General features: G+C 39.1%; 1 protein-coding gene across 2 annotated transcripts in view; it reads right to left on the bottom strand.

The window, feature by feature from the left end:
• Positions 1-26,520, bottom strand: part of LOC306821691 (CUB and sushi domain-containing protein 1) — a 418,062-nt gene that overhangs the window by 252,746 nt on the left and 138,796 nt on the right. For both annotated transcript variants that reach the window (XM_079340244.1, XM_079340245.1), the window contains exon 3: positions 22,080-22,192. In XM_079340244.1, coding sequence (XP_079196370.1) covers positions 22,080-22,192 — 113 coding nt within the window. The remainder of the gene's footprint in view (positions 1-22,079; positions 22,193-26,520) is intronic.

The raw sequence follows: 26,520 nt of genomic DNA, 5'->3' as shown, positions 1-26,520 counted from the left end.
CACACTCTGACACACCAACTGTGCAGACAATTAGAACTGCTGATCAAACAGCGACGCTTGATTTGACTGGACAATAATAAGTTATCTCAAATCAAACGACCACATTCAGCTTTTTACTCAACACAAGGATGCCAGAAAGGTCTGGAACTATTTTCAGCCTGCGGCGCTCCAGTTATAACTTCTAAAATGTGTTTTCAAACACTGAGTACACTTTGACTGAGTGCTATCAGAGATCCTGTTCATTTATTCAGAGTGTCACACTGTCAGAGCCTTCCATGTGCATTATGGGCCGAGAGAAGCTGAAGCTAAGAGTTCAGATTTCATGAAAGTGACATCTTTTAATGTAATCAGTTAAATTCACAGGCAGGGGAGCTGCCACTGTGCAGGGATGGAGCATTAAGACTCTCTGCAGTGGGAATGTCTTTTGGAGAAAGTGTCTGCTTTGCATGTAACTGATGGACTTTAAACCCTGTTTGTGTCGTATGTGTTTACAAGACCAGTTAAGTACCCCCTAAAAACACTGAACTAGTACATGAAAAAACTTCACACTATTAATTTCCTTTTTTTTTTTTTTTTTGTAAAATTTGAAAGTATTTACTTTCTTGGTAAAGATATGAAAGATATCTGCACATGTAAATAAAGATGACTGAAGCTAAAAGACGTTTGCATAGCTCAGTGTAAATTTTGGATACAGAGGGAAGACATACAGTAGACATGGCAGAGTCCAAAGGTTAAGGAAATCTGCCTACAGCGCATTTAAAGGTCACTGATTAATAACATCTCCACTGTTTCAGACATCTACACGTGGAAGTATGAAAAGCAACACAAATACAGATGCTTTGTCACAACTCTTTGGATCATCATCCGGGTAGCTCTGTTGTTCGTCGTACAAATGCTCATGGTACCATCTTTTATCTTCTTGTCAGAGGAGGAATGAAACTCAGTGAGCACCTAATGATCGGTTTGGTGAGGTTAAATAACCATGTTCTCAATCTTGGGAAAAACAGAAAGGGTAAGTTTGATAATAATGAAAAACTCAAACACTGTCTTCTGAGTAAAAGTTTCTAGTTGTTGCCCCAAACCCTCCCAACAGACTTTTTTTTTGTCTTACCACATCATTTAAACTCTGGCATTGCTGCAGATAAGATTTGTGTTTTGTTTGTTGACGGCCCAAAATTAACTCCAATTTGGTCAAGAACTTTTTTTTTTTATGAGTGGCCCATTTTTAAAAGGTTAACTAATGATAGTGTTCATAGTTTCATAACTACACACGTATGGACGTGGCACTGAAATGCTTGTACTACTTTTATAGGTTGTCAAGCCAAAAATCCCAAAATTGTTGAATGTCCAGCTCAAGATCCTGCTGTGGTTTGTCAGCTCTGTCTGTGTTATTACTCCAGCTCTGATTGGTAGATGACAGGATGCTGGAAGCTACATGTGACTCCTGAGGACCGACCGACTGGATGACTGACTGACTGACTGACTGACTGACTGACTGACTGGGTGGGTAGGTGGCTGGGTGTGTAAAGCTGCTCTAAGGGAAAAAATAAAAACTAAGTTAATTGCTTGTCAGAGGTTGTCCTAACCCTGCCAGCACATGTTGTCCTAATGTGGAAGAAACTGAAGCTCTGCTGTCAGACCTCAATCATCAAGCATGCTTTGTCAACCTTTCTCACCATTAAACTTGATTTCAGAAAAAAGATAATGTGTGATGCTTTGAGGCTGCTCCTTTCAATGTCAGAGACTTCTGCTGTTTAACAGTTGAATCTATTTTATCTCTGTCACTGCCAGAGGATCATTTCCTACTCTGAAGCTGATATCAAGGGCGGATGATTCCTGAGAAGTAGCCTTAACCTTGTCATTGTAATTTGAAGTCCTGGCATTTCTCTTATGGCAAATTATGACAGCCTGACATATTGTAAGACACTTTGACACTTATTCTGACCGAGCCTCAGCTGCTGGTAAAATATCTCATTTTATCATACAACCACAGACATGTTATATTTAAAACCACACAGAGTTCATTGTGGTCAGCACATCATTCATATGTTCACAAAGTGAATCATATATGATGAAAATGATGTTTCACTGTGAGTATTATGTGAGAAAACATCTGTCCGCACTCTGTTCCTCACTTGCTCACCATCTTCCCTTCCCTCTTTGTCCTGCACATGAAGTCCATGAACTGAGTCATGATGTGTGAAGTAAACAGCCCCTGGTCTGACAGCATGAAGACACACTTGTAATAAAGCGAGCCGGTAATCTTCACCCCACGAGAGCTGCTTGTGAAAAGAAGTATGGAGGAGAGTGCATGAAAAAGTGTGGGATGGAGAAAGAGATCGAGCCACATGAGGGATGACGATGAGGTGCTTCTGAAAGCTTTGAGAAAAGGTAAAAGGAAGAGCTAAAAGGCTGCAGGCACACACAAGTGGACTTTCTCTCCCTCTCATTACCTCTTGTGCTCAGTTGCGTGACTATTATCAGATGGTGAGTGCAAATTAGTCTATTTTCAGGGCTCTATGAAGTGTATGCCCCTGCTAACCACAAACTACATGAGTTGGCTGTTTACGGCAGGCATGACAAAGACATGCAGACGTCCTTAGCTGGTCCAGCCACATGAGCTTCACAATCAAGGCGTCAACAATTTATCCTTTCAGGTATGATTAGAGCACATTAAAGTCTTGATTCATTTGTGCTTCTTGGTTTGAACTAACACACGCAGCAGGAGCTCAAAAGTCTCAAGGTTGCCTTCAGCTAAACCAGTACAGGTCAGCTAACCTGAAAAACAAAGTAGATAATGTTCAGCAGGAAAAACAATAGAGAGAAAAGACCTCGGAGGATTATTGCTATTGTTCAGGACTTACTCTATGTCAAAATCGTGCATACTCCAGTGCATTTGACTAAAATAGTAAAGCTTGAGACAAGTCTGGTAAACAACTAAGACACATACAGTACAGCACTTAATATTCCTTGTGTGCAAAGTGATCTACACGGTTTGAAGTAGATGGGGATTTGTGTACTAAACTGAGAAAGACGAAGCTGTTAAAGGGTGTCAGAGACAGCCTTGATTAAAAAATTACATGCACAAACCACCATGATTGTACTGTGATTAAGACAAAAATTAAAGTAAAAGCTGGACTCCAGTAAATGCCAGGCTGTGATTGCAGTGTGTAATTATGCTCTTCTGCGGAGTAAACGTAATCACAGAAAATTTATCACTGCTGTCAGGTGAACACCACGAGTCTCTCAAATGTCAACTTTTGTGCACTTAGAGTGAAATCATCCTTGTTTTAGGGCCGGATGACTGTGCAGTTTTTAGCAATTTGCTACAGATTTCTGAGGTTTTTAAACACCTGGGGGTATGAAAGATTGTCTAAACTCTCAGAGGAGAATGTAATCATTCACTAATTTTAAAGCACACCTGAAGTTTGTTCAGCCACAGACTTTTTATTTCCCTTTTCCTTCTGTCTCCGTAAAAACATTAACAACTTGTGGCGGCTAGTTAACGTGAGACAACATGCCGACTCGGGTCTCTACGTGTGTGTGTGTGTGTGTGTGTGTCTGCAGCTTGTCTGCTGAGTATATGTCTCAGTGTGCACCCCAGGGACAGCGATGTGTGTATGTGTTTGAGTGTGTGTGGGTTCTATTTTTAGGCACGTTTCAACCAGAATGCATCTTGGGAAAAGGTTTGAGTTCAGCCAAGCGGGCATGATTCTTCGAGTCAGTTCTCTCTCTTTTTCATCTTCCTTTTCTCTCCTTTACTATCATCTCCCCCTTCATTTCCTATTTCCTCCTCTCATTCATGGTGTCGTCCCCTCCTCTTCCTCTTCACTCTCTATTTCCCATCTGTGAAATTTTGAAATGCTTCCATCTTCTGCCAAATTATCTACGTAAACACATATTCTATTGCTGAGTTCCCTTTCAGAAGCGCACCATAACAGCAATGCAAAGTTGAGCCAAACAAAGTGACTAAATTCAAGTTTATGTGTCTATTTTTAACTACTAGCAAAGACTTTTAATGTGAGAATCACTTAAAACACCTCCCAGCATTTATCTTCTCTTTGGTATTCTGTGGGCGCTCTCCATCTTTCACTTCCACCCCTCCTCTCCTCTCTTCTTTCTCTGTGGGCCAGAGGAGTGTTTGGTATTCTAGGGATTGTCTGCTCTTCTTTCCTCCAGTCTACTCTACAGCTCTACTCTTTTTTTCCCCCTCACTCCTCCTGCTTCTTGGTTCACCTTCTCTGTTTCTCTCTTCTGCTCCCTTCTTCTACGTATTTGCATCCTCTCTCTCTCCAAAAAAAAATGTGTCTCCCTCATGTTTCTGTCAGCGTCTAGGCACTGGTCCGGTGGTTGGTATTCTCTGATGCAGACCACAAATGCACATCACACATAGCAATTTTCTGATCCATCTGTTCTAAGCACCATAAAATCGAGCTGCAGACCCACATACAAAATAAGCAAAGTCAAGATGCACATACACAGAGTAACTTTGGTGACAGAGGCCAACAAGCAAGACCTCCATTTTTGACCACAACCGCTCCAATGATTGACCTGATCTTTGAGTGATGGGTTAACAGCAGTGAACCGTCTCCTTGAGTTTGGGAGATATTGAATTTCGGAGAGGTGCTGGAACTGTTCTCTAAATGAACTCTTCCAGTGGAAAGCACCAACTTGTTTTTTGAACGACTAGTAGGAAACCTTTAAAATGTCAATGCAAAAAAAAAAAAAAAAATTAAAGATGAAACAAGAAGAGTATCATCTAAACAAAATCGAGGATAATAATAATGATAATAATATAATCTATGGGTGCTTACCCAGAGAATTCAGCTTGAGCCAATGGGAGGGAGGAGTGACCTTTATATCCTGTGACTGGAGTCAGTTCAGTATGAACAAGACAGCTACGATCTCTGTACACATAATTAAACAGCTGCATTATGTTTTCTGTTCCACTCCGTTGTTGATAGTGTGATGCCGTCCAACAACACGTAGCATTGATACAAAGGAAATATTGTCATGATAGCAGCTCATAGTGGATGCTGTGGCTTCTTCTTCTTCGTCTTCGTCTTCTTCTTCTTCTTCTTCTTCTTCTTCTTCTTCTTCTTCTTCTTCTTCTTCTTCTTCTTCTTCTTCTTCTTCTTCTTCTTCTTCTTCTTCTTCTTCTTCTTCTTCTTCTTCTTCTTCTTCTTCTTCTTCTTCTTCTGTGTCTTTTTTATACATCCCAACATAGAATATACATTGCAAAATATCAGGAGCAGTCCTCCTGAAATTATCTCGATATTTCACGAGTTCATATTGAGAGAAGGCTTTAGTTTAACATTCCTAACAAATGGAGATTTATGAGGTAACTTTTGAACCTGCATGAGCTCCCCAAGACAAGATCTTAATGGTGTTCACCATTCATGCTGTGAATTGCTTATTACTTTCTTTACGTGAGCTATGGAGGAGGAGGAGGACTGGAAACATAAGGTAGATCTCGATTTGTTACCACTGTTGAGGTTCTTGAAATGAAGAACTACAATAGAAAGACAAGCATGAAAACCAAGCAAAGTCCAAGAAAAAAGTCAGAAGATCATGTCATTACGAATCCCACTTTAGTGCTCACACTAGGCCAGCATGGTCCTGTAATTACTTTAAAAGATAAGTCAGCATGCACAGGGTGAAAATAAGTATGACATTTCTACACTTATATTACCTGAGTTGCTCTTTCATCAGCATGTTGAAAGCTGGTGCTAAAGTTTTAAAAATAGGAACTTGTACACTAATGAAATGTCATCTTTTCTTGTGGAGGAGAACTCTGTATAAGGTTGTATCTGTGTGTCTCCACTGACCTCCCTGAGAAACTCACTGCAAAGAGCAGAGCCTCAGAGAGAAAGGAACAACGCTGCTGTTCATTCATACCCTTTATGAATTTATCGGCAGGGTTTATTAGGTTTTATTATGAGCTGGAGCTAAACTACTGTGGTCTAATACAATGAATTAGGTATCTGTGCAGGGTATACATTTTATCTGAACTGTTTTAGAGTTGAGTTGATTAACCGTACAGGATCAGTTTCTGAGCAGTATTTTGGGATTACAGGAGCAAGGTTAATATAGTTTTTTCCCCCATTAGTTTTGATTTAATTATGACCTTTCATTTATTTATTTATTTTCAAACCTGAGAGGGCAGAGAAAGTAAACCTCTTTATGATGCTGCCCCTGCATGAGCTCAACCCACACAGAAATCACTGTGCCCGAGACAAACCATAAAGTCTCAGAATGCCTCTGTCAAAGACTAAACTAAAGACAGATTCTCTGTCATTGTAGTTTAGTTTAGCTCTTTTTGTAACAAACAATAGTTTAGTTTTATTTTTTTGGTAGAGTTGCACTTTTATTTTAATTTCAGCTATCTCATTTTAGGTTTTTTTACATAATAGTTTAAATTTTTTTCTGTAGTTTTGGCTCATAACCCTGATCACCTGAAGTTAACAATAAATCTTTTGGCATTCTTAAACTCTAGCAGATGTCTGGGACAAAAGAGAAGAGCAATTCCAGGTGTACTAAATGTGAAGGTTAATTGGAACTGATGAGTTGTGATTAAAACTGTAATGACACTCAAACTTGGGTTAGAAGACTTATGAACCTGGTAAAGCTGCAAAACATGATACAACCATAACAATGCCCATGTTGTGTCACTTTCTCTTTTTAGCTTCATCCGTCACCATCCTCTTCACCTCAGCCATTGTATCTTCTCATTGGTTCCTTGATATAACTGGTTGGTGTGTGAACTGGTGCTGGAAAGCTTTATCCACGACGACTCACCAGGTGATTTTCGCCTACTGCCGAAGTTACATAAAGCCGTAACAAGCCGCGCTGTGGGCCTGGGAGAGACACCGCTCTTTCTGTTGGAAGTTATGGTCTCATCACATTAACCTTTGATGAGATCTGATTTGTTATTTGATTTTTGATAACAAAATTACAAGAACTTCACTTTTTGATGAACATTTAACTATAATAACACTTAACACATCTGTATTAATTTTGGAGTAAAAAGTTACTGCTATTTATTTGTGTAACTTTTTTATGTGCCGAGTGAAACTATAAGACATAATACAGGAAAGACTCCATTTGTGAAAGGTGGTATTCACCTGGTCTGTGTTAGAAGCCACAGTAACAATTTCTAATATTAATAAGCTTCCTTTTTTTGCTGGATTCCACTGATGTGTTAAAAATTGTAGGTGTTAGACAGAGCCAGAGTTAGAAACTCAGACAGCGAACGCATGTCAGAGTCAGAGAGAGCAGAGCCTGAATGACAGTAAGCATGAACTGTCTGTCTGGAAATGTTTTGCACTGATTTTATATGCTCTTCTTATCATCAGAGAGACAAACACAGAGGATAAAATGGGGACACACAGATATGAAAATGTTACAGCACTCTTTTATCTCTGCCTCTCCCCTACCCCAGAACACCATCGGCCTATTAAAGTTTGTGTGTGTGTGTGTGTGTGTGTGTGTGTGTGTGTGTGTTGGGGGGTGGGGGGGTCGTAGCTTTAGTTTAGATTTTGTCAGCCTTCTGGGCCACCTGACTGGTCTGGGACCCCAAGCTGCGCAAACAAAAGGCCTCTTATCCATTTCTGAAGGTCAAGGACAGTAACTTCAAAATCCTAAAAAAAAATGTACGTTAAATATATATTTACATCCTCAGTCAAAGTAGCATACCTAACTTAAACATACTGTAGATGATACTGTGTGTATATGCTTGTGTGTGTAGGTGTGTGTGTGTGTGTGTGTCTTAAGCACTTTTTCTGGTAGAAAATTGAGCAGGGAAATCAATATCACTACAGCGACTGTAGCCTCACATAATCTCCTCCATGAATCATCAACTTAAGTGTTAAACAGCAGGAGTGCCGCCCCACCTGTCTGAACGAGACGCCTCCCAAAATTAGGACTCAATTTAAAGTTTCAGCAGTTCAACAGCTTCCCATGCCAACATGTCTCAAAGTCAGGACTTGGATGAAATACATTGAGTGTGTCCTGATTTAAAGACAGGTCTTGTTAAAGAGCAGGCCCATTTTAATTGATTGCGTAAACAGTGATTATGCTGACTGTAACTGTGTAAAGTTCATACTATGGGGCAGAAGTAGATCTGTCTGCAGGGACTTGGGTTGAGAACTGGAAGGTTGCTGGTTCAAGTCCTGGTGTGGGCCAAGACTGGAAGTTGGTCTGGTAGCTGGATAGGTGGCAGTCCACCTTCTGAGCACTGCCAAGGTGCCCTTGAGCAAGGCACTGACACTCTCTCCAATTAGCGCAAGAGCCCCCACCTCACTCTGACATCTCTCATTTTATGCATGTTCATAAGATCCTATTGGTGCATGTGTGTGTATTTTAGTATTTGAGTGTTAAAATAAATTTCCCCTCGCAGAATTAATAAAGTATCTTTTCTTCTTTTATAGTGAGGTGGTCATTTCAATCCCCCAGGAGATAAATGTAACCTAGGTGAATGCAAGGCTTTTGTTCACAATTACCCTCCAAGTGAACTGCAACGATGTGGAATGATGCTACTGACACAGGAGGATTTGTCAGCCTGTCCACAGTAGCAAACAGGGCACGAGCATTATTATTGTTTTTGGTGATGATGTCAAAGAAGAAGGATTGCATTGCATTGCATTGCAGTTGTGAAATATAAACTTGAAGTCTCTCTTTGTAGATGTCATAATGAATATAGAGATTTGATTTTCGCCACCTGCGTTCAACTTTTCGACACTCTTGTTTTTCGTTTCTTACCAGTGTCGAATTTCTCCATGGAGATTGTTTTCATATCAGAGAAAACCTTCACCTTAGTGGGAGCAATTAATTCAATAACATTTAACAGAGTTTCAGTTGAAAACATAAAATCAAGCTTGTGCTCAATAATAAAATCCTTGATTAGAAATGATTTCCCTGCCAGTGATCTTATGTTTAGTTGAGTCAGCTTTAGGCTCCTAGAAGCTATATATGCAAAATTTCTAGGTTGTGGATCAAAAGGAATAGATGCTAAATTTGATAAGTTTGCAAAATCACATAACTGCCTTTTGTTTCTCGGCAGAGTCCTCTCTTTTCTTCTATTACCCATCATCACAGAGATAAAGATATATATATATACATATACACGTATATATATTTTTTTGTGTATGTACACACACACGTGTTTTTTTCAACTCTACATATATATATATATATATATATATATATATATATATATATATATACATTCAACTCTTAATAACCCAAAAACTCCCACAACACACAATATCTCACTTTGTTTTTTTTTTTCATTCTTGAAACATATTGATGTATTTCATTACGTTTTCTTTCCCCTCACTCTTTGTTCTGTTGGGAAAATTGTTTGCTTGGTTTGACCCAGGTGCAGGTTGTAGCTGCCAGTTTACAAAAACTTGTCGCAATCAACATTTTTAACAGGATATTTTGGTTTAAATAGAAGAAACAATGTGGGATCATGTTGACTTGCATTCTTTTTCTAAGGCTGTTTAACTGTTTACAGGTCTCTTTTAACCAGCACACATGTTGGTGTGTGTTGGTGAAAGACAGTTTTTCTCTCCTTCACAGGTGATATACATTTATGCTATATAAGATCGATCGATCTATCTATCTATCTATCTATCTATCTATCTATCTATCTATCTATCTATCTATCTATCTATCTATCTATCTATCTATCTATCTATCTATCTATCTATCTATCTATCTATCTATCTATCTATCTATCTATCTATCTATCTATCTATCTATCTATCTAAAGTATTGTGGTAGCTTAAAGTGTGCAGGGAAGAATTAGCATCTAATGCTAATATTTTGTGGATACTGCTTGGTTATAAAGTGACTAAAGATTATAAATTCTTCTTTTATGACTTTTATGATTTTTTTTGTATTTTTGAAAGAAAAATAAGAGAATAATCTTAATAGTGTGCATGATTGTAAAAGCTTTGTAGTGGGCTGATCCTACAACAGGACAAACTACAATGTCTGCTTTATTGAAGAGAGCCTGGCATTAAACTAGAGGGGTTAATACAGGGAGCAAGGCCAGCCCAAATAAACACTACACACTTGAAACTAGCCCCAAAAAATGCAACCCCCAACTGACAATATTTGTAAGCGACTCTACAGAAAAACAAGCTGAAAGTCGCATAAGCTGACTTGGCAACATGGTTCTTAAGTCTTAAAATATTACTAACAGCTCAGTTTGGAACAAAAGTTTACATTTGAAGATTCAAAGAGTATCATTTTAAGAGGTTGGTTGAAGAAGTGATGATTGAAACCTTTATTGTAAAGGTGTAGGTAGGCGTCAACTCTGCCGAAGTGAAATAAAAATGTGAAAGATTCAGGCCAACGTTGCAATCTGAGCCCATTTATATTTTCAAGAGTATCCATCAAAGATGTGACAATGTACAGACCTAGTTACTCAATTAAAGAACTGTTTTAGATTATATCATATGCAGATGACATGGACCTGAGGTACTTTTAAAGGGTGCTGAGAACACTTACTGGGTTGAAATTAACCACTTCAATAACTACTGCTCTATGAATGATTACACAAAGAAAACGAATGAGTGATAATTGATTCTAGAGGGAATCGCGTTCCCTTTCATTAAGATGACGCAGCAATGTAAATTATATTGTAATGTAGTTGATGCACTACTATTGGGAGCAGAGCAACACCAAACACCAATGGTAGATTTGAAAGGGCATAACATGCAGGATTACTTAAATATGTAGGGACATTTAATCATTTCAGACTGAGAGACACAGGGTAGTTAAACTACATATAATGACGGGTATTTTGTTTGCAAAACTGTTCACAACAGTACAAAGAAGATCCACTGCAACCACTATAGTATGAAATGAAAGATGAGTATATGAAAGATGCTCTGATGAGACATGTCTCTAGGGACTTATTTTCCTGTTCTTGAAAGATACATCAACTTTGTTGTCCCTGAGAGGAGATTTGGTTTGCAGCCAGGTGAAAACATTTGGAAACACAGGGACATAGACTCAGACAATAAAAAGAACATGCAACAACAAAAACAAGAGTTCACCAGGTAACAACAAGAATTTGAGAATGTACAAAAACGTCCATTAAACCATCATCAATACCAGAATAAAAGCTGTAAGTCATCAGGGTCATCAACCAGGGCCTGGTTTGGTGACGAAGCTGAACCTGAGGAGAGACTTCACCATGGTCATTATTTTACTGCACATATCAAACCAGTTTTGTTCACGGAGAAAGCACAGACGTAGACAGTCGCAACAAGAGCAGAGCCCAACCACTACTTGGCTAATCTTCAGGTAAGAAAGCACTGGTCAAGTGTTTGCCAGTTTAACCTAACACAAGCTTCATTAAGATGTATTATCATTGTCTACACCAACATACTGCCAAACTTCACTTTAGGAGATGCTATCTAGTGATTTGAACTTAAATGGTTGTTGATATCCTTTAGAATCAAAGATGCTCTTTGTTTGAATCAAGTAACACCAGGAGAAATAAAGGTTTCTTTCAGTCACTCAGATGGTTACATTTTAAACAGACACACATCAGCTATATGTTCAGCTATGTTATAGGAATGTTTATGCTTGGTCAATTTTGACTTCAGCTTTTTAAAATGCATGCTTTGATGCAGAAAATGTTATGAGTGGGGTTTTTTTTGCAATCTGACAAATTACACATCCAGCTGACTTTGCGCAGGAAAGCTGAATTGGAAGGAAAGGTAATTGCAAATACCAGAAGGTGTTTTTGCACACAAGCATTACATTCTCAACCGTCATGCGTTTCAGGGAGAAAAATACTGAGGCCAAGTTGATTGTTAGATGGTCAAGCTGAACTTCAGTCTTTTCCAGGAGTGGGGTTTTTGCAGAGATAGCAACATAGAGGTCTCTGCGGTGAGAATGCATGTAAAGTCTTTTTTTAAAGGAGTTATTAAAAATCCAGTGTGAACATTACTCTGAATGCAGCCCTATAGCTTTAGATGCTTACAATGACAGGTCCAGTAGCTCACCAAACAAGACGTTCTTAACGGTTCCCAGGTGTGTGAATACACCCCCCCTTCTGTCTTTAGGTACTGTGCTGAGAGTCCAGTTAGCCCAAACAGACTGAGAATAGCACATAAAGAGTGCGAAGTTCAAACCACTTTGATGTCATATTGACTTTACTACATGGTGGGGAGTTGATTACACACTCAACACACTTACTTCTAAGTTTGTGTGTGCGTCTGGCTCCAACAACTCGATTTGATGGTGTTGGTATCACCCTTGAACACTCCTCTGCTACCCAAACATGGGGACACGGACACACACACACACACACACACACACACACACACACACACAGAACACAAACAGCAGGGTAGTTGACATTGCTGCTTGGATCGATGTCGCTGACTACTGCTGGCGTCAGTAACAACAGCGTTATACGACACACTCCCACAGTGAAGAGCTTCCTGTGGTGTTCCATTCAATATGGGTTAATGGTGTAACGGACTGCCTCTTCCTTTTCCCCCTCACAGCGTCTTACGTTCGCTGTCTCTAGCATGCACAAAACACAAAGACATACATTAATACTTAAATATGTAGCAGCACCTTGCTGTCCAAGTAAAAAAAAAAAAATCCAATAAGCTCTTTCTTCATTTAACGATCTGCTGTGTTTGCGCTATGAAGCCTTCCAGTTCAATCTATTGGCTTTGACAAAACTGGCTAACCTATTATTCTCAATGAAGGGCACACAGATCGGAGCAGGGGGATAACAGGTCAATAGCAAACTAAAATTGGCTATATGCATTGGTAACACAGAAATGCAGCAAATGTCATTCCTATACGCATAATCATTGATATCCTGCTGGTTAAATCCCCGCTCTTAGACAGGTAGGATATTACATTTCACCGTGTTATGGATCATTCGGGCATTTAGAGCATCATTTCCCATAAGACATGAGGGGATTTGAAAGGTTATTTATATACAAATATTCCCTGCATGCAATCAGCACCTGAAATGAGAGTCTAAGCTTTATGTGTGCCTGCGCATGTTATTTCAAACATATGTGTGCAGGCATGCTCCACTTTAAGGAATCTTCTTATATACATCAAAGACATTTTCATAACCATCACATTATGTTTACAGCAAGCCCATTAATTGGAGTCGTGCAAGCATTTCCACTTCAAACAGCTAATATTTTACATGTAGATACAACCCATTTCATCAGTGTACACCCAGCCCATTTCCCCAACAAGCTAATCAAAAGGAAATCCAAATGAATTTATTTTCCTTTTGGAATGACTGAGACTTGTTTACCCTCTAACTTTCACTCAGATAAATGGAGTCTGTGTAGTTGTTGCCAAATCTACAAGCTCAATAATTCTCTTACCTAATGAAAGCTGTTATTATTGCAAATCTATAAAAGCTTAACAAAGAAAACACAGGCATTTTTTCCCCTTCATCAGCAGCTATAGAGTCTTCAGAAGAAACATATGCTGATCATTACGGATGATTAAACAATCTACATGGATCCCAAAGGATAACGACAAGTGTGATGTGTGATAACAAGTAAAGGCGACAGCTAGTCAATGTACATTTCTTATGAAAGTCAACTATGCTTTCAGCCATTGAGGCTGAAAATCCGAAGGTAAAAGCATGTGCTAGACGTTTAGAAAAAGAAACACAATTCTTGATAGACACATAAAAACAGCTTCAGCAAATTCAGACACGATCCCTGAACCTTAATAGCTGAAGGCCCTGAAGCCTTCTGTTGATCATTCTATATTTAGCAAGCTGGTCAACTGGATTTAATGTGAAGGCTAATATGCTGCATGACTGTCATTTAAAGAGGGAGCCATAAGAGCCCAGATTTGAGCAGAGAAACTACTGCATGTGATAAAAGAAAACAACTGCAATGTTGAATGTGAGATGATGCATGTAACATTCAGGTTGTACAGTGTAATTTAAATATTTCAATACACACAGGAAGCATTTTTTACTTCTATTATTTAATCCCTTTGTTTATCCTTCATCGAACAGATGCTCTTTCATTTAATCAAATTCGACAATCCAACTCGATTTCTAAGCAATGCACAATGGAGACCCCCTGGGTTTTGTTACTCCCAAAGTTTATTGCTTTTTTTTCTGCCACACTAATGAGGGATGATCTCCACAGGAAGTCATTTCAGTCACAAAAATAAATAAACAAATACATTTAAAAAAGTCTGCTTGTTTTGACATCCTCAAATGTGATGACTGATAAAGCACTCCTGTTTCACTTTGAGCTTCTCAGTGTAATGCACACTACTAATATTTTCTAACCAATCAAAATGGTATAGGGCAATGGGGGGTGGGGTTGGAGGAGCTGTTTTCTTGCTTTAGATGCGACACTACGTCACCCGGAGCTGGTGAGAGAGTTTGACCTGTCGCTGTCCTCTCAGCTCATCAGGAGCTGCTGCTGACAGGACAGCTGCTTCTGAGGACAGTGATGGACAAGCCGAGTCTGGAGTCTATGTGGAAAGAACAGATGGATGCTTACACATCAAATCTCGACTCGGATGGGAATTTTTAAAGAAAATGTCTAGAACATGGGTAAATTGTGGAGAATTTAAACCCACCATCCAATACAGTAAAACCGTCTAACTCACTGATGATCAAAAAACAAATGACTGTATGTACTGAGTGAGATAAATCAACGTCAAAAAAATAATGTGATATCAAGTTATTAATGCCAGAAGTTTCTAATTCTAACAATTAAGTAGTTTTTCTGTGACTTTATTATTAAATCTGATTTTGCTTGGATGTCCCTCCAAACGTCGCCCCAAATCAAGTTACAAATCCCAACCACAGTAGTGCAATTTTCTGCAATGGCTGTTTGCAGCCCTCTGAGATTTAGTAAGGCGAAACTGTGTGAAATAAAGGCACCACTAAGAAAACTATCTAGCTAGAGGCATCGGAAAAAAGCTCTAGATGAATAAATCTTTCTTATGTGTAACATCATGTCTAAGGACCCAGAGTCCCAGAGCAGGAGGCTGCGATCTTTTTGCATCTGGTCCAACGGTTGGTGGCTACGGGGCTCTCGCCACAGACTGTGCAAAGCCCCTGCATCAAGTCAGCAAGATTTGGAAGCTCTCAGAAGTGTTCCTAATGGATTATTCACCAGTCTACACAGAGGGAAAGAGAGGTTGTGTGAGTGAGTGTGTGTTTGTGTGTGTGTGTGTGTGTGTGTGTGTGTGTGTGTGTGTGTTGGGAGGGGGCATGGTGCAAATGCCAACACCAAAGGGGATGAGCTTCCTGCAATTTTACAGAAACAAACACACATTTGGGAGCGGACACTCACACACAACATGTTGCAATGCAGGGTGAGAGGGATGCCAGTAATAAGCCGAACATGGTGACATGCTGTGTGTCGCCTTAAAGACAGGATCAGTTAAAAAAAAAAGAAATACCGTGACTTGTAATTCAGGTAAGGAAACAAGTGTACGCACACACACAGACACACACGCACACACACACACACACACACACACACACACACACACACAGTGGACACTAGGCTACCGTGATGAAATATATAATGATGTTTCTGATCATTTAAAAGTGAAATAAAAATATTTTTAACAGGAATTTTACTTCAAATTCTGTAAAGGAGTTGCCAACAGTGGACTTGCAGGCTTGAGAGATATCCACCTCTTGATTATTTGGAAGGAACTTTCTGAATCCAAGCGCATACACACATTTGCTTTATTTGCATGTGTTATGTCAGTGATGAGTTTTGAGTGTGAGTGTTGTCTGAGCAGAAGTCGTTTAAGGGCTTCCATGTCTTGTTTTCCACTGAAGTCCCTCAACAGGAATGGAAACTGTGTGTAAGTGTGTGTGTGTGTGTGTGTGTGTGTGTGTGTGTGTGCATGCACGGAAATGAGAATATTGCTGTTAAAATGAATGCTACATGTAGTTGACAGAATGCCAATATTAACAAAAGAGTGTAGAACAACATACTGACAAACATGTAATGTAATGCAGCCGTTAAATGACATGCTTGGAGATCGTAACAGTCATGTGTAGAAACAGTCTAAGCACTGTCTAAATCCACAGGATATAAAGTCTACACTCTTTCCCTCTGACTCGAGGCTGCATTGGAAGCTCATTCGGACTTGCTGCGGAAACAACACTAGGGTACTAGCAGGAGAAACTACAGATAAAGTAGTAGTAGTAAGAGTAAAATATTAAGCTGTTTAGGTTCACACATACAGCTCCTCCTGAAAATATCAGGAATTTTGTGTGGGAGGACTATGAAGCATGTTTTGTTTACTTTATCTTTAAGTTTTTTTTTTTTTTAAGGTAAGAAACCTTCACCAGCACAAACACACTTCTTGTGTTGTACTTAATTTTCATCAGCTTATAACTAATTGGTCTTGTTAATTAGTGCAATTATCTCCTATTCTTCAAGACGGTAACTGGTAATTGGTCAAAACATTTTCTCGAGGAAATAATTAGTTTTATAGTCATTAGTTTTGGCTGTAAATAGCTTTTATTAATACATGTTTTTGTGATACATATTATTCGGTCCATATTCAATATTCATTATTAAGCTGTATTAATGTTGTTTAGTCCACCCATTATAGTGTTTAATTGACAAATGTAGTCCCCATGTAGGAACTACCCAAGAGACAACCACTCATCTATTTTATATTATTGTTTGGCCTTGAATCCACTAGGTGTCTTCTTACAGAAAGCAGCACTTACTGACAACTTAGGAGAAGTCTCAGTAGTGCTTCTTGTTGCTAAGCGACAATTGTGAACTCATTTGAGGCAAGGCAATCCTCCCCTGAAAGTTTAAATATTTATAACTTCAAGCATTTGGCACCATGACTGCATGACACATGTTAGGCTCCCAGCAGCAGCAGGCATGCGCACAAAGGACTCTTAAATTTGGAAAACACCAACGATATGAAGAGAGGCTCCTGGTGGACACACAACCCTGGGCTGAATCCATATGGTCCATAACAAATCCATAGCTTTAGCTGCAGGTGTAACTCTTGATGAAGCAGCTGAGGAGTTTACTGACTGATGCCTGAACTTAGAGCCATTTTTAATTAAAAGGCTTAGATTTAAATGGATGTTGTTTTTGGATGAGCTGACGAAAAGTCTTCAATTCGGGATCCAGATGCATCAGAATAGAGAAAACAAAAAACACAATCACAGTTTCAGAAATCAAAGATTAATGATGCACTTAACATTAGTCTCTTACTAATTCCAAAATGATGTTGATTTATTGGACATTTTCCTCTTGTATGCTTTGACTACAGAAGTTGAGTAGAACAGATGAATTCAAATCCCCTCCTATTAATAAATCCCACTCTCATCTTTCTAACCATCTCTTTCCACAGCTGCCTCTCTCTGTTTAGGTCGCCTCCTCTCTGCCTGTCTGTCTCTTTGCTTCAGGGGAAATTAATTGATGATTATCTTGTCTCGCAGAGCTGGTTTGCAAACTTGCCTTTTTTATCAGCGAGGCCTTGCTTTCCAGCACTTAAAGCTTTATTTGACCTATCTTCCCACTTCTCTTTCTTTATCCATCTTTCTTTCAGACGACTGGGGTCATATCAGTTAGCAATGTGTAAAGACTCAGATATCCTTTAATAACGGGAGAGAACAGTGAAAATATTTGGTACATGGCTGAATTGTGTGTAGGGGGGTCTGACAGAGAGAGGGAAGAGAAGGTTGTACTATAACAACACAGGACAAAATAGATTCTCTGTTAGTGTTTGTTAGTTTTAATGAACAGAAATGGAGAAAACAGATAAAGGATGGAGGACAACAGGGACAAGAAAATGTGTTCCAGTAGAAGGGCTTAAGACAATTCTGTGCTAGTTTGTTCATGCTGAATTCTTTTTTCAGACTGTTATTGAGTTAAACCTGCACACTTAAAATTCATTTAAGCATTTTTTTTGGTACGTTTTTGTTTTTCTACTCAAAAATTAATTGGGGAATTGGATTTTTGTATGATGGAGCAACAGTGACAACAGCCAAATAATTCAGTTGCAGAAGTACACCAGCAGTACATCAATGCACAATTCATGTCTCCTGTGTTTAAGCAATTTCTTATCGAATAACCTGCAACACCAAACTAAGTTGTTAGGGAAAAAACAAAAAAAAAGCTAATGGAATCACAGCAGATGCAGTATACTAAAAAGTTAAAGGGTGAAGGTTTGTAAATGTAAAATGAAACATAAAGACGTATTTAAAACAGTTTTAACAGTTTTTCTTTTTTTTCAAAATAAAAAAAGACATGTAAATGATGGTGAAAAAAGCTTTTTTATCACAAATATGGCTTTAAACACTTCAACAAAACCAGATCATTTGTCCATGGAGAACAATTATAATCAAAACCAGTTCAAAATGTGTTCGTAACATTGACTTCAAAGTGCTGTCTCTACTATGATACAGTATATAACTGAACAGTATGGGCTTTGGTCATATGTAACATTATGATTTGCTAAATCTGAAGTCCCGGAGGACTTAAGATGGAGAGGGAATGAATGTAAGATGGGACCTGAAATCCTCAATTGTTATGACCTTTTGTTCCTGACCCTTTAACAACATCAATGGGTTTTTCTAAATGATAAGTTCTGAACCATTTTAAAAGAGATATGTCCAGGGTATTGTAGAGACATATGTGAAAAGATGAATAAAACTAACCATTCACTACACATAATCGCTGCTTAAAATAAACTTACAAATATCACTTTTTTTGGTGGATTAAACTAACTTTTGCTCCCTAAATCTACAAATGATGACGAGCCTTCCAAATAAGCGGCGGACACGAGATTATCCAATCTGATTAGAGTCTCAGTTCCTTTCTTGCATCACATAAAATCATCTGTTTTTTTCTGTATCAGGTTTTAGAAAAAACAGCTTTAGGACACAGCTGCTTCACGAGTCAGAGGGTCAGGGGAGGGTTGGTGGTCTTGAGTTGTGTTACAACAGGAATATTTGAGTTTTATCTATCAATGTGGAGACAGTTGCAGTGTCATCAGTACTACAGAAAACCTATCTGAGATGGCCCGGAATAGCCTTGAAATAACTGATAATTTCTTGTGTGTTAAATGATTTGCAATAAGTTTTTTAATGCCCTGTGATTTTGTCATGTTAAACTGCACAACTTGTGCCAAAGGAAATGGTTTATTATTATGTCTCTCAAGCTGTCTTTTGAACAATCAGCTTTGATTAACCCTCTGATACCTGCTGTGAGACTATCATCCCAACAGCCTATTCTTACATCGACGTTAGATGGAACCAGCTTCATACATCAATTTTAATTCACTCTGTCTTTTTTTATTATTACTGAAAATCTCTCCAATAGTGGCTTCCAATGTTCTAGTTTGCAGCAACGCTAACAGGTCTGAAGATTTAATAGACAGGAATACAGTTCGCCTCAGGTGTCACACAACAGGACTGCTCCAAACACTGCTGCTTGATTTAAGGTGACTTTGACCTGTTGTGCTAGGAATCCAAACGGTGAGGCATAGCTGCTTTTATCTCATCATGTTTTTGATTTCTGTAATCCTCTCTTGACTTGCCATTACACCGCTTTCTCACATTACTGTCCAAAATACTGCTTGAAGACCCCTAACACAGATGTTTGTATCATACCACTATTGTTGACAACCTGAACAGTTGAGACTTGTAGGTTGGCATATATGGGTAAAGAATCATTTAACATTTACAACTGTGTTTACACATAAATTGGATGTTCATACCTCGGGTAATATATTCAATGGAATTCTTTGAAAATTAATCTAGAAATCCTGTGAAACTATATAGCTGCTGCTAAGAGTTATGTTGTAATTCATCCCCTTGGTGGAAGAGCTTTTAGTTAAGCAATGCATAAATTACAACTACTACTAGTATTCCCTCAAGGCCGTTGAGGTTAGCTGAGGAAACAGCATGAGCTCTTTTTGCCTGTCAGGAGCATGCATGAAAAGGCCAGGCATGCGACCGAACCCCCCAGGAACAAAAGCCCCTGCTTTATGAAACGTAACATAGTTAGTTCATTATTTACATCCATATTATACTGCAGGGCTCTGTTTTATTGTTGTTACATTAAGAAAACCATATGGTCAAATTCCCCACAAGCTCTTTTGGCTGCAGTCCCTCGGCAGGTTCAGTGACGTTCAGTTGTTAGCACTGACACTTTAGGATAGTGGCCTGCTGACTTTGAGGTATTTGAGCTAAGTGGATTCCTTAAAAAATGCAGGTAAATGCAAGCTAAGACAAGTGTTTTGGTAACATGTGGTATGTTATGTTCCAACTCAAGGGGATTTCCACATATGTCATGTGGTGTTTCAACTTTGATTTTTTGTTATCCTTCGAAGCAGATTGGCTGTTTTTCCTTCTTCTGATATGAGTAATGCCTGGCAGATTGGCTACATAAATGAGCTTTGCTTGCATGCTCCTTAAATGATGAATTGACTTGAGTTTGAAACGTACCCTTTCATGTCTTCCTACAACTCAAAGCGCCTTTACACCACAGATCACACCTCTCATTAACACCCATTAACACATTGATGCAGAGGTTTGTAAACAGTCAGTATTAACTCATTTAATTCATACACATTCATACGGAGCAGCGAAAGCAACTCGGGGTTAAGTGTCTTGCCCAAGGACACTTTGAACATGTGGCTGCAGGAAAGATGGGGCAGAAACCTCTAAACCTTTGAGAGACGACCGACTCTACCAACTTAGCCACAGCCACCCCTTGTCAAGAAGATCAATAACTTAATATATAAGTCTTTTGACATATATGCAAGTGCGAGCGCACACACACACACACACACACACACACACACACACACACACACACACACACACACACACACACACACACACACACACACACACACACACACACACACACACACACACACACACACACACACACACACACAGGGGAGTAAGGTTGTATATCTGTCTCTTGAGTTTGTCTTTGATATTTAGAGTTCATGATTCATAGATGAACTGTTACACAAGCGTAACGGAACACTCTCTGTGTGTATGTGGATGTCTTTTCAATGTGTGTGTGTGTGTGTGTGTGTGTGTGTGTGTGTGTGTGTGTGTGTGTGTGTGTGTGCATCCTCAAAAGGTCAGACTTAACATTTTTGTCGTATCCCAACAGGCCAAAAGACAAGAATAAGTCATGTATATCACGTCTATAACACGCACAGAAGACATGCAGCAAAACAACATGCAGGCAGGAAGTAAACACAACAGGCTATGATGTGATCGTGGACCTCTTTATGTGTATAAAATGAGAATACAGGAGACTATTGAGAGGCCATGAAGAAATGTTCCTACTCATACTATATACAGTGTTTCCCGTAAAAAACACAGAGAGCCAACAATTTCAGAGATGTAAAGCACTTCTTCATTTATATAATCAAAAGTAGCATTCAGGAGCCATGCAGCCATGAGCAGAGCTTTGGATAGGCCAGGACCACTCAAGAAGTCTGATTCGCCATCTCAGTGGCTACTCCAGAATCCAAAACTATGATTGGCAATTGTTTGGATTTAAATTGTTACCTGAACATAGAACTTCTTTGTGAGTGCTTAAAGAACCTAACTAGAATACTTTTACTTCTCAAAGTTGAAACACTGGATAATAATATCCATACAACACTACAAATGTTAGTAGTTCAATTAGATCTGATTAATAGAGATAGAAAGGGTAAATAAATTGAAAAAAATGTGTGCACACTTCACCGCTTAATTCAGTGACCAAATTGGGCAACCCCGGTATATATAAAAAAAATAAAAATACCCTTTAATCGACATATACTACAACCAGTGTTAACATTGCCATGAGCTCCACCCAGCATCAAAATTACCCTGAGCATCTAGCCAACAAACTAAATCACATTTCTCAAAAAACAGCTTTTACACTGAATCCTCAATTGACTGTTCAATAATTTTAAGCACTTTTATTCAAGAACCTTTGACTGCAGGTAAAATCATTCCTGAGTAACTGTGTGGTTATCATGACCAGCATTCATTCATCACATTGCACAGTCACACACTGTCTTACCTTCATATACTGCTCTGAAGCCCTGTGCACTGACGGCAAAGTCGGTGGTAAACCACAAGGCCAATATTGATCCACTGCTGACTATAGGGGAAGGCAGCATGAATCCTGACAACCTGAAGAAAAAAACACAAAGCAGTGTTACAGACACAGCAAGACAATTTACTGTTGCAAACAAGACAACATTGGATCTGAAAACCTGAAATAACACATAAGTACAAGAGAGGGAAAGAAAGAGTGTGAAGAAAAAGTGAGACACAGCACTGAAGCCATGAAGACCCCTCGATGTCCCTGAGACCACAACCAAGACTTCTTCTGTGTTTTCAAGTCTATAGGTGCTGTTTATTTTATTTTATCAATAACCGTATTAAATTAAGTTTCTGTCATGTTTTTTTTTTATATGATGCATATTTGATTTTAAACTTTTTTTCCCCTGATCTTCTTAAAGCTGGGCAGAAAAAAAATAACAATGTTTGTACCCAAAGATTTTTGAAGAGTCTATAACTAATGCAATTTTAAGTGCAGTGTCAAATGGATTCACCCAAAAACAGGAGACAGTGAGTCAAGGACAGGGGACACAAAACATGTTCTTGGTTCAGTAATCACAGAAGTCAAGTAAAAAGGAATGAAAGTAGAAATGTAAGAAAAGGAAAGTATGGAGAACAGCAGCAATCATTTGATATAATTCATTTTTCATTATTTGAAGGGTCAGACTATAAGAGTTGTGCTGGGGCGACACAAAAAAGTAAAAAATGAAACTTAGGAAGTGCAAAAGAGGTAGAAAGGAATTAAGGGTTGTCAAGAAAGGAGAAAATGTGGAAGGAAACAAAAGGCAGGGGATGAGTGAGTCATTTAACTACATAGCAACACAGAGGACAGTGAAAACACAGAAAGGTGAAAAATGAATAATTTTTATTTTCTGGCCACAAAGCAAGGACACAGAGGACAGACAGGAACAGATGACGGGAGCATACAAAAAACAACAAGCAGGAAGAAAGATGGCGATATGAAATGAGACAGAGGAAATAGAGGATTGACAGAGAGGGGCACAAGGACACTTTTTCAGAAGAGACATGCTGGAGGAGAGAAGAAAAAGCAGAAAGGAGCAGGAAGGGTTTTTTTTCCCCTAAAGAGTTTTCAACATTACTTAAACACAAAGGTGTCTGGCACCTTTTTTGATCAATTGAGCCACTGAGCCAGTTATTGAACAGTTACGTAGGTATCAGATATTTTTAGACACTGAGCATTCAGGCTGGGGTTTGGCTACTTACAGGCTGTGCTGTTTGTAGTGAAGAGAAAGGCCTGCTAATAGCTGCCAAACTTGTGATAATTATCTGTTATTCTTACATAAAGAAGTATTTCACAAAGACTGGACAGGAGGAAGTGATGATTAAGACAACAACAGTAATGGAGCTCAGCGTAAGTTCAGACAGGAAGACTGGTGTTATTCTTTCATTCATTCACCTCTTCATTCATTCTTAAACCACACCCCCTACTACCACCTGTATCTCTCTCTGGCAAGCAGGTGATCATGGGCGTGTATCATCCTGGAATTAACCAACCAGACTCTGCCACGAACTTTCTCTACCAATCAATGGCTTGCTGTCAATAGTTTAAAAACTCTCTCTCTTCCAGTCATCCTGTAGCTGCAGGCATACGCCGCAACCCTCCTCCACCCCAGTCACCTCCTTCCAGCTCAGCAGAGTCCAGGCCCCGGCTGAAACCCACTCCTCTTCTCAGCCTCCATCCTTTTCACCACCACCAGTGTCTAGACTCCACAGGGGGGCATCCTATCCAGCGCCGGCCTCACTACCCCTCAGAGCTCATGAAGTCGTCATGACGGAGTCTAGCCCCCAAAAGACTTTGCACATTTCATTCTACAATTCTTGCATATTTCATTGTAATAAATAATTGTTCATTCTTAATTAAGTCTCTCCTGATTGAACTGGGGTTATTGGGTCTTGCTCCACCTCGGCCAGGTCATCTGACTACTGTGAATTAACATTACAGCAAACGTTTGTCTTAATCCATCAGTCTGACACAACTGACTAATTTCACTGAAAACCTTAAACATTTGAAATGTACAAATAAACAACACTAACACGTCTGTGGTAACAATGCACAAAACAAAGAAGAGTGTTAAGGTTGCTTGGCAACAGTTCAGTTAGTTTAATATATAAAACACAAAAAACTCTGCCTTGTTATTGATGATTACTTTTGATTACCAAATGCCGCTGGTGGAACTGTTGTGTTAAAGTAATATCGCACTCAAGTTTGAGAAATTGTACTGAATCTCAGTGAAATTGGATGGGCCCCAGGTGTCTCACTGTGAGGGAATGGACTGACGAAATGGTTACGATCTCTTCACATGAGCACATGTTGAGAAAAATAAATGTGGGAGGAAAGATGATATGGGATCTGTTTTGGCAACACATTAAACTAAGGTCATAGAAGAGGTGGCCGTACATATCTCATGCCAGGAGATGACTTATGTCCTGTTCTGTTTAGGTTCTGCTTTAATGCTCTGTATTGTGTTTGATATGTGTTTGAACTGTTAAAAGTTGATAAAAACATGGTGGGCGGGGGTAAATGCAATTTGCGTTTCTAATACATCCATGTGTTACTATTACATACACTCACATCGAACTGATGGCATTACATTTTCAACTTTTATTGTATACTAAATATGTTGTCCTGATTCAGTGGACTGCATGTCATTGGCATTTATTTGGCTGGTTGTTTGGCCATTGTGTATGTTTTAAAGCAGCGTGCTGTATTTTTGGTGAACCCTCTATTTTTCTCAAACTGTAAGAAAAGTGCGTGGTCATGGGCTGTAATAAATCACCTTTGAGGCCCTCGGGGAAAAGCAGTTGCATTTTCACATGAATATTTCAGCACTCAACAAATAAAATGTGAACAAAGGGAAATGGGTATAACTAATTATTGGAAGCTTGCTCATTCATTTTTAATTTCATGGGCATATGAACTTACAAGGACATTTTGGACACTTCAGAAGTAAAGAAACATGGTCCATTACAGGTATGAGGCATATTTTGATCAAAGACATACTGTCTACAATTATGGAGCAACAATACTACAGCAGACTGCAGAGGTCAAACAGTGCATAAGGCTTTAAACAAGCTTTGGCATGGACACGTGATTTAAGCATATCACATAACAGTAGTCAATAAATACCATAGACTGTGTTGTAAATATGAATGGATGAAGCCTGAGAGATGTCACCTATCTGCTACAACAGGGGGTCAGGAGGCTCATTTGCATCAGCTGCCTGCATCCTGAAAATCCTGTCTCAGCCTAACTTTCAGTCAACCTAACGACTGAGAGAACTGGAGCTGAGGTGGGTTTAAATTTAAGCCTTTTGACAAACTGTGACATATCACCCACCTGTAAATCATGTCAGCTATGAGCATAACTATCAGGGTTACCTCCATGTGCGCACATGAGGACAATAACTAGTCTGATCTTTTTTGTTTTTTTGTGACAGGCTGTAATTTATGCTGTAAAAAATATATTTTTGGTTGTGGTCTGCTGTATGCAACTTCTGCGCTCTTGGAGCCGACCTCAAGCTGACACTCGGCAAACTGCAGGATTTTGCACTTCCGCATTGGCTTCATTCTTCAAAACTGGAGATTGCCGTTGATATACACAAAGTTTTAAATCATAATACAAAGAGTCAGGGGAATAAAACAATGCAGGTATTTTGTTATTATCATGGAGGATTTACTGAGAGACAAATGAGAATTTATTCCCATACAGTGTGCATACACACTGTCTGCCAGTCAGACATGTCATGTAACAAGCTGTAATCGTCAGGCTGTCACTGTACTGATGGACTGACATGACTCTAGATTTCCTGTCGTGCTCAGTTTTTCTGTCTTTTTCTCTGTTCTCTTCCTATCTCTCAATCCTCCAATTGTTTGACATTTTTCAACCAAAAAATGAGCCGGGTTAAGATTATGTGACCGTTTATCCAATCGATCAACTGTCCGACCAGTCAACCAGTTTATGTCAGCAAGCCAGTCCATCTGTCCAACTGTCTATCTGTCTGCCTGTTTGATGTTGACTGTATATAAAATCAGTATCAGTAATCGTATTGCTATACTATAAATAATACTGTACAGAATACACAGAGGACAAACAAACATTTGGGTAAATAAACTGACCACTAAAAATGATCAAACTGGTGCCATTTTGCAGGATTTCAGGATTGAGTGAATGGTCAAGTGAATGGCCACACCCAGAAAGCCAAAGTAACGCTGTGTGAATGATTCCCATGAATAATATGACAGCAAGCGATGAACAATTTTAGAAGTTAATATTTCCTGTGGCGATAGTTTAGTTGGTTAAACAGGCGACTTGTGTGCAAAGACAAAGTCCTTGTAGCACTGGTCACTGGTTCAACTCCAAAACATTTGGAGCATAG

This window comes from Symphodus melops, assembly GCF_947650265.1.
Source record: "Symphodus melops genome assembly, chromosome: 3".
Classification (NCBI taxonomy): Eukaryota; Metazoa; Chordata; class Actinopteri; order Labriformes; family Labridae; genus Symphodus; species Symphodus melops.
The sequence above is the reverse complement of the archived record's forward strand: the minus strand, read 5'-3'. Positions and strand labels throughout refer to the sequence as shown.